Source organism: Oncorhynchus keta, chromosome 14 (assembly GCF_023373465.1).
Source record: "Oncorhynchus keta strain PuntledgeMale-10-30-2019 chromosome 14, Oket_V2, whole genome shotgun sequence".
Taxonomy (NCBI): Eukaryota; Metazoa; Chordata; class Actinopteri; order Salmoniformes; family Salmonidae; genus Oncorhynchus; species Oncorhynchus keta.
In genome coordinates this window covers 23,643,947-23,662,673 of record NC_068434.1, presented here as the reverse complement: position 1 = coordinate 23,662,673, position 18,727 = coordinate 23,643,947, and the positions used below count along the sequence as shown (strand labels likewise).

The window sequence follows — 18,727 nt, the reverse complement described above, 5'->3', positions numbered from 1 at the left end:
CTCCAGGTTCCCTCAGAGAGTTCATCAATGAGCTTGATGCCTTGATAAGCTCCTTTCCTGAGGACGGCTCACCTCTCACAGTTCTGGGCGACTTTAACCTCCCCACGTCTACCTTTGACTCATTCCTCTCTGCCTCCTTTCCACTCCTCTCCTCTTTTGACCTCACCCTCTCACCTTCCCCCCCTACTCACAAGGCAGGCATTACGCTTGACCTCATCTTTACTAGATGCTGTTCTTCCACTAACCTCATTGCAACTCCCCTCCAAGTCTCCGACCACTACCTTGTATCCTTTTCCCTCTCGCTCTCATCCAACACTTCCCACACTGCCCCTACTCGGATGGTATCGCGCCGTCCCAACCTTCGCTCTCTCTCCCCCGCTACTCTCTCCTCTTCCATCCTATCATCTCTTCCCTCTGCTCAAACTTTCTCCAACCTATCTCCTGATTCTGCCTCCTCAACCCCCTCCTCTCCTCCCTTACTGCATCCTTTGACTCCCTATGTCCCCTATCCTCCAGGCCGGCTCGGTCCTCCCTCCCGCTCCGTGGCTCGACGACTCCTTGCGAGCTCACAGAACAGGGCTCCGGGCAGCCGAGCGGAAATGGAGGAAAACTCGCCTCCCTGCGGACCTGGCATCCTTTCACTCCCTCCTCTCTACATTTTCCTCCGCTGTCTCTGCTGCTAAAGCCACTTTCTACCATTCTAAATTCCAAGCATCTGCCTCTAACCCTAGGAAGCTCTTTGCCACCTTCTCCTCCCTCCTGAATCCTCCCCCCCTCCTCCTCTCTGCAGATGACTTCACAACCATTTTGAAAAGAAGGTCGACGACATCCGATCCTCGTTTGCTAAGTCAAACGACACCGCTGGTTCTGCTCACACTGCCCTACCCTATGCTCTGACCTCTTTCTCCCTCTCTCTCCAGATGAAATCTCGCGTCTTGTGACGGCCGGCCGCCCAACAACCTGCCCGCTTGACCCTATCCCCTCTCTTCTCCAGACCATTTCCGGAGACCTTCTCCCTTACCTCACCTCGCTCATCAACTCATCCCCTGACCGCTGGCTACGTCCTCCCGTCTTCAAGAGAGCGAGAGTTGCACCCTTCTGAAAAAACCTACACTCGATCCCTCCGATGTCAACAACTACAGACCAGTATCCCTTCTCTCTTTTCTCTCCAAAACTCTTGAGCGTGCCGTCCTTGGCCAGCTCTACCGCTATCTCTCTCAGAATGACCTTCTTGATCCAAATCAGTCAGGTTTCAAGACTAGTCATTCAACTGAGACTGCTCTTCTCTGTATCACGGAGGCGCTCCGCACTGCTAAAGCTAACTCTCTCTCCTCTGCTCTCATCCTTCTAGACCTATCGGCTGCCTTCGATACTGTGAACCATCAGATCCTCCTCTCCACCCTCTCCGAGTTGGGCATCTCCGGCGCGGCCCACGCTTGGATTGCGTCCTACCTGACAGGTCGCTCCTACCAGGTGGCGTGGCGAGAATCTGTCTCCCTCACCACGCGTTCTCACCACTGGTGTCCCCCAGGGCTCTGTTCTAGGCCCGCTCTTATTCTCGCTATACACCAAGTCACTTGGCTCTGTCATAACCTCACATGGTCTCTCCTATCATTGCTATGCAGACGACATACACAATTAATCTTCCTTTCCCCTTCTGATGACCAGGTGGCGATCGCATCTCTGCATGTCTGGCAGACATATCAGTGTGGATGACGGATCACCACCTCAAGCTGAACCTCAGCAAGACGGAGCTCCTCTTCCTCCCGGGGAAGGACTGCCCGTTCCATGATCTCGCCATCACGGTTGACAACTCCATTGTGTCCTCCTCCCAGAGCGCTAAGAACCTTGGCGTGATCCTGGACAACACCTGACGTTCTCAACTAACATCAAGGCGGTGTCCCGTTCCTGTAGGTTCATGCTCTACAACATCCGCAGAGTACGACCCTGCCTCACACAGGAAGCGGCGCAGGTCCTAATCCAGGCACTTGTCATCTCCCGTCTTGATTACTGCAACTCGCTGTTGGCTGGGCTCCCTGCCTGTGCCATTAAACCCCTACAACTCATCCAGAACGCCGCAGCCCGTCTGGTGTTCAACCTTCCCAAGTTCTCTCACGTCACCCCGCTCCTCCGCTCTCTCCACTGGCTTCCAGTTGAAGCTCGCATCCGCTACAAGACCATGGTGCTTGCCTACGGAGCTGTGAGGGGAACAGCACCTCAGTACCTCCAGGCTCCCCACCCCACCTCTTCAAGGAATACCTAGGATAGGGTAAGTAAGGGTAAGTAATCCTTCTCCCCCCAAAAAAGATTTAGATGCAAGTGGCTGTTCCACTGGATGTCATAAGGTGTATGCACCAATTTGTAAGTCGCTCTGGATAAGAGCGTCTGCTAAATGACTTAAATGTAAATGTAAATGTGACTTTAAAACCGTTAGAGTTTAATGGCAGTGACAGGAGAAAACTGAGGATGGATCAATAACATTGTAGTTACTCCACGATACTAACCTAATTGAGTGAAAAGGAAGCCTGTAGAAAATACAAATATTCAAAAACATGCATCCTGTTTGCAACAAGGCACTACAGTAATACAACAAATATGTGACAAAATGAACTTTATGTCCTGAATATAAAGTGTTGTATTGGATTTGCCCAAAACATATTAGAGTACCACTCTCCATATTTTAAGCGGAGTGGTGGCTGCATCATGTTATTGGTATGCATGTAAGTGTGGGGATAAAATAAAATTATGGAATGGAGCTCAGCACAGGCAAAATCCTAGACACTGGGAGAGGAATTCACCTTTCAGCAGGACAACAACCTAAAAATAATTTGCCTGTCAAGAAGACAGTGTATGTTTCTGGGTGGCCAAGTTAGTTGACTTAAATCTGCTTGAAAATCTATGGCAAGACATGAAAATGTTTGTCTAGCAATGATCAACAACCAATTTGACAGAGCTTGAAGAATTTAGAAAATAATAAATGGGTAAATATTGTACAATCCAGGTGTGCAAAGCTCTTAGTGACGTACCCAGAGAGTCTCACAGCTGTAATCTCTGCCAAAGGTGTCTAACATGTATTGACTCGGGTGTGAATACTTATGTCTAAAAACATGTTCAGGAGAAGAAAAAAATAGAATCCATTTTAAATTGAGGCTGTAAAAACAAAAATGTGGTCAAGGGGTATGAATACTTTCTGAAGGCACTGTAAATGTACATTTTTTTGATAAGCAAGGTTTTATACTGGTATGCCAGTTACCTTATTTCACAACTGGCAGTATTAAAGAGACAACATTTAAAGTAATTTCATTTAGTTTTGGTATTTATTCATTATTAAATCATGCACTATGATTCCCAGAAACCTTTCCTACAAGTGTGAATGGTACGCCACAAAACATGCCTGAATTCAAAACACTTAACTATTACTCATCGTGAGGATCATGTCAGTTCCCGTTAGGATGGAAAAAGGGGAAACAAATGAAGTGTTTACAAGCTACTAGATGGATGAGGGACCAGTGGAACTTTAAAATGCGTAGACATTTCTCAAGTAAACTATCAGTGTTAGACTGGACACAAAAATGTCTCCCTGGCTTTGCAAAGCCATACCACAGCTGTGCAGAACCCAACCACCAAAATCATTCACTTTTATGGCCTAGAAATGTTATTTCCTGGTTATGTAATGCGCTCATCGTTTCTTTTCATTTTACAAGTCCTTCCGCACATCAGGAAAGGATAGCAATATTTTGATAAGCCAGGGAGGAAAATGTAACTTAATAAAAAGAATAATAATCAAAAGAATGTATAAGCAAAACATTTCACTTACGGATAGTGCAATTCTGTCCATAGAAGCCGGTGCGAGTGCAGTCACATTCATAGCGGTCAGTGCCAAACCTTAAACACACACCCCAGTTTTGACAGGGGTAATAGCAACAGGGATTCACTGCAAATGAGAAAACACACACTTCGATTAAAGTATAGTTTGGGCACTGAGCTTTTCCTGACCATTTGAAATGACCAAGAACGCCAAAGTTTTTCCTAGTAGAGTACATACTTTTTCCTGATCACCATCATTGTCATAACAACGCACATCCGTGTTGTCAGCCAGGACAATATTCAGATGGTGTCCAATGTCTCTCCAGCTTGGATGCCACACTGAAGAATGTGCTTAAAGCATGAGCAGAACATTAATCTCAGGCTGGAATTTGATGTGTTGCCCTCCTCCCTGACGAGGTAGGGAAGATCTATTTAATAATACAGTTATGTGCACATAACTGCAGTAAAAGTCAAGTAGAAGGGAGGAGGGCAAAATCAAGTTCCAGCCTGAGATCATTGTTTTGCTCATACTATAAGCACATTTTTTATGATTGTCATCTGGCGAGGACACTCACCAAAACGACAGCTAAATGAGCATGTCATCTTAGTCAGGGCCAAATCCTAACTCGAGGTGTGAACAACCTAACCTACTATTTTCACACAAATCTTCCATTCGTGCATTAACAGTAAGTTGAATGATTTCCAGTTGAGATTCAGCCTATAATTAATTTACAAGCCAGGAAAGATGAGTGTTTGGACTACTTAAGAGTCAGACTGGTTGGAGAGCTGTGCTAACAGAAATGTCTACTGCCATGAGGCAAGCACAATGCCAACTCACATCCTTGGCCATGCAGTCACTATCATGTTATGGCTTACTGTCCTTCCCTGCAAGACACGCATCCATTGATATGATCATAAATATAAATTTCACAATGAAGAGTATGTATGAGTGGCAGTAGTTCAGCAGATCCTTCCTCATTAAGCAGTTATTCTTCAGTCATTTAGATAACTGGAGTCTTCTGCTAAGAGGAAATGATGGCTTCTTGATAGGCAACAGTCCTATACTGTACTAGTAGTCAACTCATTCAACCAACAGGACAGATATTTGGTTGAATATTTATAGTATGAAATATGTATTAAACGCCAGTGTTCCTAACCCTTTCAAATGTACAATGGAAGTTAAGATTTGTACTGTTAACTGGAAAAATAATGTATGATACAGCAGAATTTGTTCCCGGCAGATCATCTTTTAGCACAGAATTGAAAACAGTCTTCCTCCGCCTGCAAATATTCTTTGTGCCATCTGTGTTAACACAAACAAGTAAGTGTGCCAGTCGGTATTAGGCCATTATTACTACTAGTTTAGATAGCTGACTAATTTAGCAATCTAAAAATTGTTAGATTACATTCTAATTGAGTGACTTTCAGTGACAAATAAGAGAATAAAATTCTAAATTGTGTATTTTACTATTCTAACTCTTAACAGTAAGTTGAGACCCCAACAGTTTATTATAAAATATTGAACTGGGGTGTATTCATTAAGTCCTGCACCAGAAACTATTTAAGGACCAAATGGAATAAAACGGGGAGGGACCTACCTGGGGTATATTCATTACGGAAATCGTTTACCATTCATGAACCAAACGGAAGCTAAACGAGAGCTTCTATTGGGCAATATTAGTTAGGTCCCTCCCTATTACGTTCCATTTGCTTCAGTTTAAGAAACTATTTTTTCCCCATTGCTAAATGTTTTACGTTTGGAATAAACAGTTTGTTGCAAAACATTTTGCAACAGACTAACTATTGTCTTTCAAATGAACTCATGGGTAGACGGCTTGCCTAGGGCACATAGCAGTCCTATGAGTGGGGGATATCAGTCAGGGATGTAAATCACGTCTTGAATGGCAAACTACACTTGCCTGCTGGCGGTAGGAATTTATGGTCTAAATAGTAAGCGGAAAATAGCAAGCCAGAGGAATTATTTTGCCATCTGGGCCCCTGTTCATTAGCTTCATATTCACCTTCTCTTAGGCTTGTTATATGGACGTCATATTATGTGTGTGCCCCACCTTCTCTTAGGCTTGTTATATGGACGTCATATTATGTGTGTGCCCGACCTTCTCTTAGGCTTGTTATATGGACGTCATATTATGTGTGTGCCTCACCTTCTCTTAGGCTTGTTATATGGACGTCATATTATGTGTGCCTCACCTTCTATTAGGCTTGTTATATGGACGTCATATTATGTGTGTGCCCCACCTTCTCTTAGGCTTGTTATATGGACGTCATATTATGTGCCTCACCTTCTCTTAGGCTTGTTATATGGACGTCATATTATGTGTGCCTCACCTTCTATTAGGCTTGTTATATGGACGTCGCCTCACCTTCTATTAGGCTTGTTATATGGACGTCATATTATGTGTGCCTCACCTTCTATTAGGCTTGTTATATGGACGTCATATTATGTGCCTCACCTTCTCTTAGGCTTGTTATATGGACGTCATATTATGTGTGTGCCCCACCTTCTCTTAGGCTTGTTATATGGACGTCATATTATGTGTGCCTCACCTTCTATTAGGCTTGTTATATGGACGTCATATTATGTGTGCCTCACCTTCTATTAGGCTTGTTATATGGACGTCATATTATGTGCCTCACCTTCTCTTAGGCTTGTTATATGGACGTCATATTATGTGTGCCTCACCTTCTATTAGGCTTGTTATATGGACGTCATATTATGTGTGCCTCACCTTCTATTAGGCTTGTTATATGGACGATCATATTATGTGTGCCTCACCTTCTATTAGGCTTGTTATATGGACGTCATATTATGTGCCTCACCTTCTTAGGCTTGTTATATGGGCTTGTTCACCATCTCTTAGGCTTGTTATATGGACGTCATATTATGTGTGCCTCACCTTCTATTAGGCTTGTTATATGGACGTCATATTATGTGTGCCTCACCTTCTATATATGGACGTCATATTATGTGTGCCTCACCTTCTCTTAGGCTTGTTATATGGACGTCATATTATGTGCCTCACCTTCTCTTAGGCTTGTTATATGGACGTCATATTATGTGCCTCACCTTCTCTTAGGCTTGTTATATGGACGTCATATTATGTGCCTCACCTTCTATTAGGCTTGTTATATGGACGTCATATTATGTGTGTGCCTCACCTTCTCTTAGGCTTGTTATATGGACGTCATATTATGTGCCTCACCTTCTATTAGGCTTGTTATATGGACGTCATATTATGTGTGTGCCTCACCTTCTCTTAGGCTTGTTATATGGACGTCATATTATGTGTGCCTCACCTTCTCTTAGGCTTGTTATATGGACGTCATATTATGTGTGCCTCACCTTCTCTTAGGCTTGTTATATGGACGTCATATTATGTGTGTCACCTTCTCACTTGTTATATCTCTTAGGCCCCACCTTCTCTTAGGCTTGTTATATGGACGTCATATTATGTGTGCCTCACCTTCTCTTAGGCTTGTTATATGGACGTCATATTATGTGTGTGCCTCACCTTCTCTTAGGCTTGTTATATGGACGTCATATTATGTGTGCCCCACCTTCTCTCACCTTCTCACCTTCTCTTAGGCTTGTTATATGGACGTCATATTATGTGCCTCACCTTCTATTAGGCTTGTTATATGGACGTCATATTATGTGTGTGCCTCACCTTCTCTTAGGCTTGTTATATGGACGTCATATTATGTGTGCCTCACCTTCTCTTAGGCTTGTTATATGGACGTCATATTATGTGCCTCACCTTCTCTTAGGCTTGTTATATGGACGTCATATTATGTGCCTCACCTTCTATTAGGCTTGTTATATGGACGTCATATTATGTGTGCCTCACCTTCTCTTAGGCTTGTTATATGGACGTCATATTATGTGCCTCACCTTCTCTTAGGCTTGTTATATGGACGTCATATTATGTGTGTGCCCCACCTTCTCTTAGGCTTGTTATATGGACGTCATATTATGTGTGTGCCTCACCTTCTCTTAGGCTTGTTATATGGACGTCATATTATGTGTGCCTCACCTTCTCTTAGGCTTGTTATATGGACGTCATATTATGTGTGTGCCTCACCTTCTCTTAGGCTTGTTATATGGACGTCATATTATGTGTGCCTCACCTTCTCTTAGGCTTGTTATATGGACGTCATATTATGTGTGCCCCACCTTCTCTTAGGCTTGTTATATGACGTCATATTATGTGCCTCACCTTCTCTTAGGCTTGTTATATGGACGTCATATTATGTGTGCCTCACCTTCTCTTAGGCTTGTTATATGGACGTCATATTATGTGTGCCCCACCTTCTCTTAGGCTTGTTATATGGACGTCATATTATGTGTGCCTCACCTTCTCTTAGGCTTGTTATATGGACGTCATATTATGTGTGCCTCACCTTCTCTTAGGCTTGTTATATGGACGTCATATTATGTGTGTGCCTCACCTTCTCTTAGGCTTGTTATATGGACGTCATATTATGTGTGTGCCTCACCTTCTATTAGGCTTGTTATATGGACGTCATATTATGTGTGCCTCACCTTCTCTTAGGCTTGTTATATGGACGTCATATTATGTGTGTGCCTCACCTTCTCTTAGGCTTGTTATATGGACGTCATATTATGTGTGTGCCTCACCTTCTATTAGGCTTGTTATATGGACGTCATATTATGTGTGTGCCTCACCTTCTATTAGGCTTGTTATATGGACGTCATATTATGTGTGCCTCACCTTCTCTTAGGCTTGTTATATGGACGTCATATTATGTGTGCCTCACCTTCTATTAGGCTTGTTATATGGACGTCATATTATGTGTGCCCCACCTTCTCTTAGGCTTGTTATATGGACGTCATATTATGTGTGTGCCTCACCTTCTATTAGGCTTGTTATATGGACGTCATATTATGTGCCCCACCTTCTCTTAGGCTTGTTATATGGACGTCATATGTGTGCCTCACCTTCTATTAGGCTTGTTATATGGACGTCATATTATGTGTGCCTCACCTTCTCTTAGGCTTGTTATATGGACGTCATATTATGTGTGCCTCACCTTCTCTTAGGCTTGTTATATGGACGTCATATTATGTGCCTCACCTTCTCTTAGGCTTGTTATATGGACGTCATATTATGTGTGCCTCACCTTCTCTTAGGCTTGTTATATGGACGTCATATTATGTGTGTGCCTCACCTTCTATTAGGCTTGTTATATGGACGTCATATTATGTGCCTCACCTTCTCTTAGGCTTGTTATATGGACGTCATATTATGTGCCTCACCTTCTCTTAGGCTTGTTATATGGACGTCATATTATGTGTGCCTCACCTTCTCTTAGGCTTGTTATATGGACGTCATATTATGTGTGCCTCACCTTCTCTTAGGCTTGTTATATGGACGTCATATTATGTGTGCCTCACCTTCTCTTAGGCTTGTTATATGGACGTCATATTATGTGTGCCTCACCTTCTATTAGGCTTGTTATATGGACGTCATATTATGTGTGCCTCACCTTCTCTTAGGCTTGTTATATGGACGTCATATTATGTGTGTGCCTCACCTTCTATTAGGCTTGTTATATGGACGTCATATTATGTGTGCCTCACCTTCTCTTAGGCTTGTTATATGGACGTCATATTATGTGTGCCTCACCTTCTATTAGGCTTGTTATATGGACGTCATATTATGTGTGCCTCACCTTCTATTAGGCTTGTTATATGGACGTCATATTATGTGCCTCACCTTCTCTTAGGCTTGTTATATGGACGTCATATTATGTGTCCACCTTCTCTTAGGCTTGTTATATGGACGTCATATTATGTGCCTCACCTTCTATTAGGCTTGTTATATGGACGTCATATTATGTGTGTGCCTCACCTTCTCTTAGGCTTGTTATATGGACGTCATATTATGTGTGTGCCTCACCTTCTATTAGGCTTGTTATATGGACGTCATATTATGTGTGTGCCTCACCTTCTATTAGGCTTGTTATATGGACGTCATATTATGTGTGTGCCTCACCTTCTATTAGGCTTGTTATATGGACGTCATATTATGTGTGCCTCACCTTCTCTTAGGCTTGTTATATGGACGTCATATTATGTGTGCCTCACCTTCTCTTAGGCTTGTTATATGGACGTCATATTACCTTCTCTTAGGCTTGTTATATGGACGTCTCACCTTCTCTTAGGCTTGTTATATGGACGTCATATTATGAGTGCCCCCACCTTCTCTTAGGCTTGTTATATGGACGTCATATTATGTGTGCCCCACCTTCTCTTAGGCTTGTTATATGGACGTCATATTATGTGTGCCTCACCTTCTCTTAGGCTTGTTATATGGACGTCATATTATGTGTGTGCCTCACCTTCTCTTAGGCTTGTTATATGGACGTCATATTATGTGTGTGCCTCACCTTCTCTTAGGCTTGTTATATGGACGTCATATTATGTGTGCCTCACCTTCTCTTAGGCTTGTTATATGGTGTCATATTATGTGTGCCTCACCTTCTCTTAGGCTTGTTATATGGACGTCATATTATGTGTGCCTCACCTTCTCTTAGGCTTGTTATATGGACGTCATATTATGTGTGTGCCTCACCTTCTCTTAGGCTTGTTATATGGACGTCATATTATGTGTGTGCCCCACCTTCTCTTAGGCTTGTTATATGGACGTATATTATGTGTGCCCCACCTTCTCTTAGGCTTGTTATATGGACGTCATATTATGTGTGCCTCACCTTCTCTTAGGCTTGTTATATGGACGTCATATTATGTGTGTGCCCCACCTTCTCTTAGGCTTGTTATATGGACGTCATATTATGTGTGCCTCACCTTCTATTAGGCTTGTTATATGGACGTCATATTATGTGTGCCTCACCTTCTATTAGGTTGTTATATGGACGTCATATTATGTGTGCCTCACCTTCTCTTAGGCTTGTTATATGGACGTCATATTATGTGTGCCTCACCTTCTCTTAGGCTTGTTATATGGACGTCATATTATGTGTGTGCCTCACCTTCTCTTAGGCTTGTTATATGGACGTCATATTATGTGTGTGCCTCACCTTCTCTTAGGCTTGTTATATGGACGTCATATTATGTGTGCCTCACCTTCTCTTAGGCTTGTTATATGGACGTCATATTATGTGTGTGCCTCACCTTCTCTTAGGCTTGTTATATGGACGTCATATTATGTGTGTGCCCCACCTTAGGGCTTGTTATATGGACGTCATATTATGTGTGTGCCCCACCTTCTCTTAGGCTTGTTATATGGACGTCATATTATGTGTGTGCCTCACCTTCTATTAGGCTTGTTATATGGACGTCATATTATGTGTGCCTCACCTTCTATTAGGCTTTATATGGACGTCATATTATGTGTGCCTCACCTTCTATTAGGCTTGTTATATGGACGTCATATTATGTGTGCCTCACCTTCTCTTAGGCTTGTTATATGGACGTCATATTATGTGTGCCTCACCTTCTCTTAGGCTTGTTATATGGACGTCATATTATGTGTGCCTCACCTTCTCTTAGGCTTGTTATATGGACGTCATATTATGTGTGTGCCTCACCTTCTATTAGGCTTGTTGCATGGACGATATTATTATGTGCCTCACCTTCTATTAGGCTTGTTATATGGACGTCATATTATGTGTGTGCCTCACCTTCTATTAGACTTGTTATATGGACGTCATATTATGTGTGCCTCACCTTCTATTAGGCTTGTTATATGGACGCCATATTATGTGTGTGCCTCACCTTCTCTTAGGCTTGTTATATGGACGTCATATTATGTGTGCCCCACCTTCTCTTAGGCTTGTTATATGGACGTCATATTATGTGTGTGCCTCACCTTCTATTAGGCTTGTTATATGGACGTCATATTATGTGTGCCTCACCTTCTCTTAGGCTTGTTATATGGACGTCATATTATGTGTGTGCCCCACCTCTCTTAGGCTTGTTATATGGACGTCATATTATGTGCCTCACCTTCTCTTAGGCTTGTTATATGGACGTCATATTATGTGTGCCTCACCTTCTATTAGGCTTGTTATATGGACGTCATATTATGTGTGTGCCTCACCTCTCTTAGGCTTGTTATATGGACGTCATATTATGTGTGCCCCACCTTCTCTTAGGCTTGTTATATGGACGTCATATTATGTGTGCCTCACCTTCTCTTAGGCTTGTTATATGGACGTCATATTATGTGCCTCACCTTCTCTTAGGCTTGTTATATGGACGTCATATTATGTGTGCCCCACCTTCTCTTAGGCTTGTTATATGGACGTCATATTATGTGTGTGCCCCACCTTCTCTTAGGCTTGTTATATGGACGTCATATTATGTGCCTCACCTTCTCTTAGGCTTGTTATATGGACGTCATATTATGTGTGCCCCACCTTCTCTTAGGCTTGTTATATGGTATATATGTGCCTCACCTTCCTCTTAGGCTTGTTATATGGACGTCATATTATGTGCCCCACCTTCTCTTAGGCTTGTTATATGGACGCTCATATTATGTGTGTGCCTCACCTTCTCTTAGGCTTGTTATATGGACGTCATATTATGTGCCTCACCTTCTATTAGGCTTGTTATATGGACGTCATATTATGTGTGCCTCACCTTCTATTAGGCTTGTTATATGGACGTCATATTATGTGTGCCTCACCTTCTCTTAGGCTTGTTATATGGACGTCATATTATGTGTGTGCCCCACCTTCTCTTAGGCTTGTTATATGGACGTCATATTATGTGTGCCTCACCTTCTCTTAGGCTTGTTATATGGACGTCATATTATGTGTGTGCCTCACCTTCTCTTAGGCTTGTTATATGGATCATATTATGTGTGCCTCACCTTCTCTTATTATATGTGTCATATTATGTGTGCCCCACCTTCTCTTAGGCTTGTTATATGGACGTCATATTATGTGCCTCACCTTCTCTTAGGCTTGTTATATGGACGCTATATTATGTGCCTCACCTTCTCTTAGGCTTGTTATATGGACGTCATATTATGTGTGCCCCACCTTCTCTTAGGCTTGTTATATGGACGTCATATTATGTGTGCCTCACCTTCTATTAGGCTTGTTATATGGACGTCATATTATGTGTGCCCCACCTTCTCTTAGGCTTGTTATATGGACGTCATATTATGTGTGTGCCTCACCTTCTCTTAGGCTTGTTATATGGACGTCATATTATGTGTGCCTCACCTTCTATTAGGCTTGTTATATGGACGTCATATTATGTGTGCCTCACCTTCTCTTAGGCTTGTTATATGGACGTCATATTATGTGTGCCTCACCTTCTCTTAGGCTTGTTATATGGACGTCATATTATGTGTGCCCACCTTCTATTAGGCTTGTTATATGGACGTCATATTATGTGTGTGCCTCACCTTCTATTAGGCTTGTTATATGGACGTCATATTATGTGTGCCCCACCTTCTCTTAGGCTTGTTATATGGACGTCATATTATGTGTGTGCCCACCTTCTATTAGGCTTGTTATATGGACGTCATATTATGTGTGCCCACCTTCTCTTAGGCTTGTTATATGGACGTCATATTATGTGTGCCTCACCTTCTATTAGGCTTGTTATATGGACGTCATATGTGTGCCCCACCTTCTCTTAGGCTTGTTATATGGACGTCATATGTGTGCCTCACCTTCTATTAGGCTTGTTATATGGACGTCATATTATGTGTGCCTCACCTTCTCTTAGGCTTGTTATATGGACGTCATATTATGTGTGCCTCACCTTCTCTTAGGCTTGTTATATGGTGTGTGCCTCACCTTCTCTTAGGCTTGTTATATGGACGTCATATTATGTGTGCCTCACCTTCTCTTAGGCTTGTTATATGGACGTCATATTATGTGTGTGCCTCACCTTCTATTAGGCTTGTTATATGGACGTCATATTATGTGTGCCTCACCTTCTCTTAGGCTTGTTATATGGACGTCATATTATGTGTGCCTCACCTTCTCTTAGGCTTGTTATATGGACGTCATATTATGTGTGCCTCACCTTCTCTTAGGCTTGTTATATGGACGTCATATTATGTGCCCCTCACCATCTCTTAGGCTTGTTATATGGACGTCATATTATGTGTGCCTCACCTTCTCCTTCTATTATGTGTGCCTCCACCTTCTTAGGCTTGTTATATGGACGTCATATTATGTGTGCCTCACCTTCTCTTAGGCTTGTTATATGGACGTCATATTATGTGTGTGCCTCACCTTCTCTTAGGCTTGTTATATGGACGTCATATTATGTGTGCCCCACCTTTCTCTTAGGCTTGTTTATGGACGTCATATTATGTGTGCCTCACCTTCTATTAGGCTTGTTATATGGACGTCATATTGTGTGTGCCTCACCTTCTCTTAGGCTTGTTATATGGACGTCATATTATGTGCCTCACCTTCTCTTAGGCTTGTTATATGGACGTCATATTATGTGTGTGCCCCACCTTCTCTTAGGCTTGTTATATGGACGTCATATTATGTGCCTCACCTTCTCTTAGGCTTGTTATATGGACGTCATATTGTGTGTGCCTCACCTTCTCTTAGGCTTGTTATATGGACGTCATATTATGTGTGTGCCCCACCTTCTATTAGGCTTGTTATATGGACGTCATATTATGTGTGTGCCCCACCTTCTATTAGGCTTGTTATATGGACGTCATATTATGTGTGCCTCACCTCTCTTAGGCTTGTTATATGGACGTCATATTATGTGTGCCTCACCTTCTCTTAGGCTTGTTATATGGACGTCATATTATGTGTGTCACCTCTCTTAGGCCTCACCTTCTCTTAGGCTTGTTATATGGACGTCATATTATGTGTGCCCCACCTTCTCTTAGGCTTATATGGACGTCATATTGTGTGTGCCTTACTTTCAGTTTGTTATATGGACATATTATGTGTGCCCCACCTTCTCTTAGGCTTGTTATATGGACGTCAATATTATGTGTGCCTCACCTTCTCTTAGGCTTGTTATATGGACGTCATATTACCTTCTTAGGCTTGTTATATGGACGCTATTATGTGTGCCCACCTTCTCTTAGGCTTGTTATATGGACGTCATATTATGTGTGCCTCACCTTCTCTTAGGCTTGTTATATGGACGCCATATTATGTGTGTGCCTCACTCCTTCTCTTAGGCTTATATGGACTGCCATATTATGTGTGTGCCCCACCTTCTCTTAGGCTTGTTATATGGATCTATATTATGTGTGTGCCCCACCTTCTCTTAGGCTTGTTATATGGACGTCATATTATGTGTGCCCCACCTTCTCTTAGGCTTGTTATATGGACGTCATATTATGTGTGCCTCACCTTCTCTTAGGCTTGTTATATGGACGTCATATTATGTGTGCCCCACCTTCTCTTAGGCTTGTTATATGGACGCCATATTGTGTGTGCCTCACCTTCTATTAGGCTTGTTATATGGACGCCATATTATGTGTGCCTCACCTTCTATTAGGCTTGTTATATGGACGTCATATTATGTGTGCCTCACCTTCTCTTAGGCTTGTTATATGGACGTCATATTATGTGTGCCTCACCTTCTCTTAGGCTTGTTATATGGACGTCATATTATGTGTGTGCCTCACCTTCTCTTAGGCTTGTTATATGGACGCCATATTATGTGTGCCTCACCTTCTCTTAGGCTTGTTATATGGACGTCATATTATGTGTGCCTCACCTTCTCTTAGGCTTGTTATATGGACGTCATATTATGTGTGCCTCACCTTCTATTAGGCTTGTTATATGGACGTCATATTATGTGTGCCTCACCTTCTCTTAGGCTTGTTATATGGACGCCATATTATGTGTGCCTCCACCTTCTCTTAGGCTTGTTATATGGACGTCATATTATGTGTGTGCCTCACCTTCTATTAGGCTTGTTATATGGACGTCATATTATGTGTGCCTCACCTTCTATTAGGCTTGTTATATGGACGTCATATTATGTGTGCCTCACCTTCTCTTAGGCTTGTTATATGGACGTCATATTATGTGTGCCTCACCTTCTCTTTGGCTTGTTATATGGACGTGTTATTATGTGTGCCTCACCTTCTCTTAGGCTTGTTATATGGACGTCATATTATGTGTGCCTCACCTTCTCTTAGGCTTGTTATATGGACGTCATATTATGTGTGTGCCTCACCTTCTATTAGGCTTGTTATATGGACGTCATATTATGTGTGTGCCTCACCTTCTATTAGGCTTGTTATATGGACGTCATATTATGTGTGTGCCTCACCTTCTATTAGGCTTGTTATATGGACGTCATATTATGTGTGCCTCACCTTCTATTAGGCTTGTTATATGGACGTCATATTATGTGTGTGCCTCACCTTCTCTTAGGCTTGTTATATGGACGTCATATTATGTGTGCCCCACCTTCTCTTAGGCTTGTTATATGGACGCCATATTATGTGTGCCTCACCTTCTATTAGGCTTGTTATATGGACGTCATATTATGTGTGCCTCACCTTCTCTTAGGCTTGTTATATGGACGCCATATTATGTGTGTGCCTCACCTTCTCTTAGGCTTGTTATATGGACGTCATATTATGTGCCTCACCTTCTCTTAGGCTTGTTATATGGACGTCATATTATGTGTGCCTCACCTTCTATTAGGCTTGTTATATGGACGTCATATTATGTGTGTGCCTCACCTTCTCTTAGGCTTGTTATATGGACGTCATATTATGTGTGCCCCACCTTCTCTTAGGCTTGTTATATGGACGTCATATTATGTGTGCCTCACCTTCTCTTAGGCTTGTTATATGGACGTCATATTATGTGTGCCTCACCTTCTCTTAGGCTTGTTATATGGACGTCATATTATGTGTGCCTCACCTTCTCTTAGGCTTGTTATATGGACGTCATATTATGTGTGTGCCTCACCTTCTCTTAGGCTTGTTATATGGACGTCATATTATGTGCCTCACCTTCTCTTAGGCTTGTTATATGGACGTCATATTATGTGCCTCACCTTCTCTTAGGCTTGTTATATGGACGTCATATTATGTGCCTCACCTTCTCTTAGGCTTGTTATATGGACGTCATATTATGTGCCTCACCTTCTATTAGGCTTGTTATATGGACGTCATATTATGTGTGCCTCACCTTCTATTAGGCTTGTTATATGGACGTCATATTATGTGTGCCCCACCTTCTCTTAGGCTTGTTATATGGACGTCATATTATGTGTGCCCCACCTTCTCTTAGGGCTTGTTATATGACGCTATATTATGTGTGCCCGACCTTCTCTAGGCTTGTTATATGGACGTCATATTATGTGTGCCCACTCCTCTCTTAGGCTTGTTATATGGACGTCATATTATGTGTGCCCCACCTTCTCTTAGGGCTGTTATATGGACGTCATATTATGTGCCCCACCTTCTTAGGCTTATATGGACGCTATTATGTGCCTCACCTCTCTTAGGCTTGTTATATGGACGCTATATTATGTGTGCCTCTACCTTCTCTTAGGCTTGTTATATGGACGTCATATTATGTGTGCCCCACCTTCTCTAGGCTTGTTATATGGACGTCATATTATGTGTGCCCCACCTTCTCTTAGGCTTGTTATATGGACGTCATATTATGTGTGCCCCACCTTCTCTTAGGCTTGTTATGGACGCCATATTATGTGCCCACCTTCTCTTAGGCTTGTTATATGGACGTCATATTATGTGTGCCTCACCTTCTCTAGGCTTGTTATATGGACGCTGGCATATGTGTGCCCCACCTTCTCTTAGGCTTGTTATATGGACGTCATATTATGTGTGCCCCACCTTCTTAGGCTTGTTATATGGACGCCATATTATGTGTGCCTCACCTTCTCTTAGGCTTGTTATATGGACGCCATATTATGTGTGCCCCACCTTCTTAGGCTTGTTATATGGACGCTTATATTATGTGTGCCTCACCTTCTCTTAGGCTTGTTATATGGACGTCATATTATGTGTGCCTCACCTTCTCTTAGGCTTGTTATATGGACGTCATATTATGTGTGTGCCGCACCTTCTCTTAGGGCTTGTTATATGGACGTCATATTATGTGCCTCACCTTCTCTTAGGCTTGTTATATGGACGTCATATTATATTATGTGCCTCCTCACCTTCTCTTAGGCTTGTTATATGGACGTCATATTATGTGTGCCCCACCTTCTCTTAGGCTTGTTATATGGACGTCATATTATGTGTGCCTCACCTTCTCTTAGGCTTGTTATATGGACGTCATATTATGTGTGCCCCACCTTCTCTTAGGCTTGTTATATGGACGCCATATTATGTGTGTGCCTCACCTTCTCTTAGGCTTGTTATATGGACGTCATATTATGTGTGTGCCTCACCTTCTATTAGGCTTGTTATATGGACGTCATATTATGTGTGCCTCACCTTCTCTTAGGCTTGTTATATGGACGCCATATTATGTGTGTGCCTCACCTTCTCTTAGGCTTGTTATATGGACGTCATATTATGTGTGCCTCACCTTCTCTTAGGCTTGTTATATGGACGTCATATTATGTGTGTGCCCCACCTTCTCTTAGGCTTGTTATATGGACGTCATATTATGTGTGCCTCACCTTCTCTTAGGCTTGTTATATGGACGCCATATTATGTGTGTGCCCCACCTTCTCTTAGGCTTGTTATATGGACGTCATATTATGTGTGTGCCTCACCTTCTATTAGGCTTGTTATATGGACGTCATATTATGTGTGTGCCTCACCTTCTATTAGGCTTGTTATATGGACGTCATATTATGTGCCTCACCTTCTCTTAGGATTGTTATATGGACGTCATATTATGTGTGCCTCACCTTCTCTTAGGCTTGTTATATGGACGTCATATTATGTGCCTCACCTTCTCTTAGGCT

At 42.5% G+C, this 18,727-nt stretch overlaps 1 protein-coding gene across 3 annotated transcripts in view; it reads right to left on the bottom strand.

Moving 5' to 3' along the window:
- The window catches only part of ptgs1 (prostaglandin-endoperoxide synthase 1), a 64,327-nt gene that overhangs the window by 35,869 nt on the left and 9,731 nt on the right, over window positions 1–18,727 (bottom strand). The window contains exons 1-2 of one of the 3 annotated variants that reach the window (XM_035785229.2): window positions 4,046–4,066; window positions 3,818–3,934 (exon numbers count right to left, since the gene is read on the bottom strand). The exons of 1 other annotated variant lie outside the window; for it this stretch is intronic. In XM_035785229.2, the coding sequence (XP_035641122.1) occupies window positions 3,818–3,934; window position 4,046 (118 nt within the window). In that variant the 5' untranslated portion in view covers window positions 4,047–4,066. Of the gene's footprint in view, window positions 1–3,817; window positions 3,935–4,045; window positions 4,067–18,727 lie in introns of those variants that run through there. One more of the 3 variants, XM_035785228.2, reaches the window with a different exon arrangement.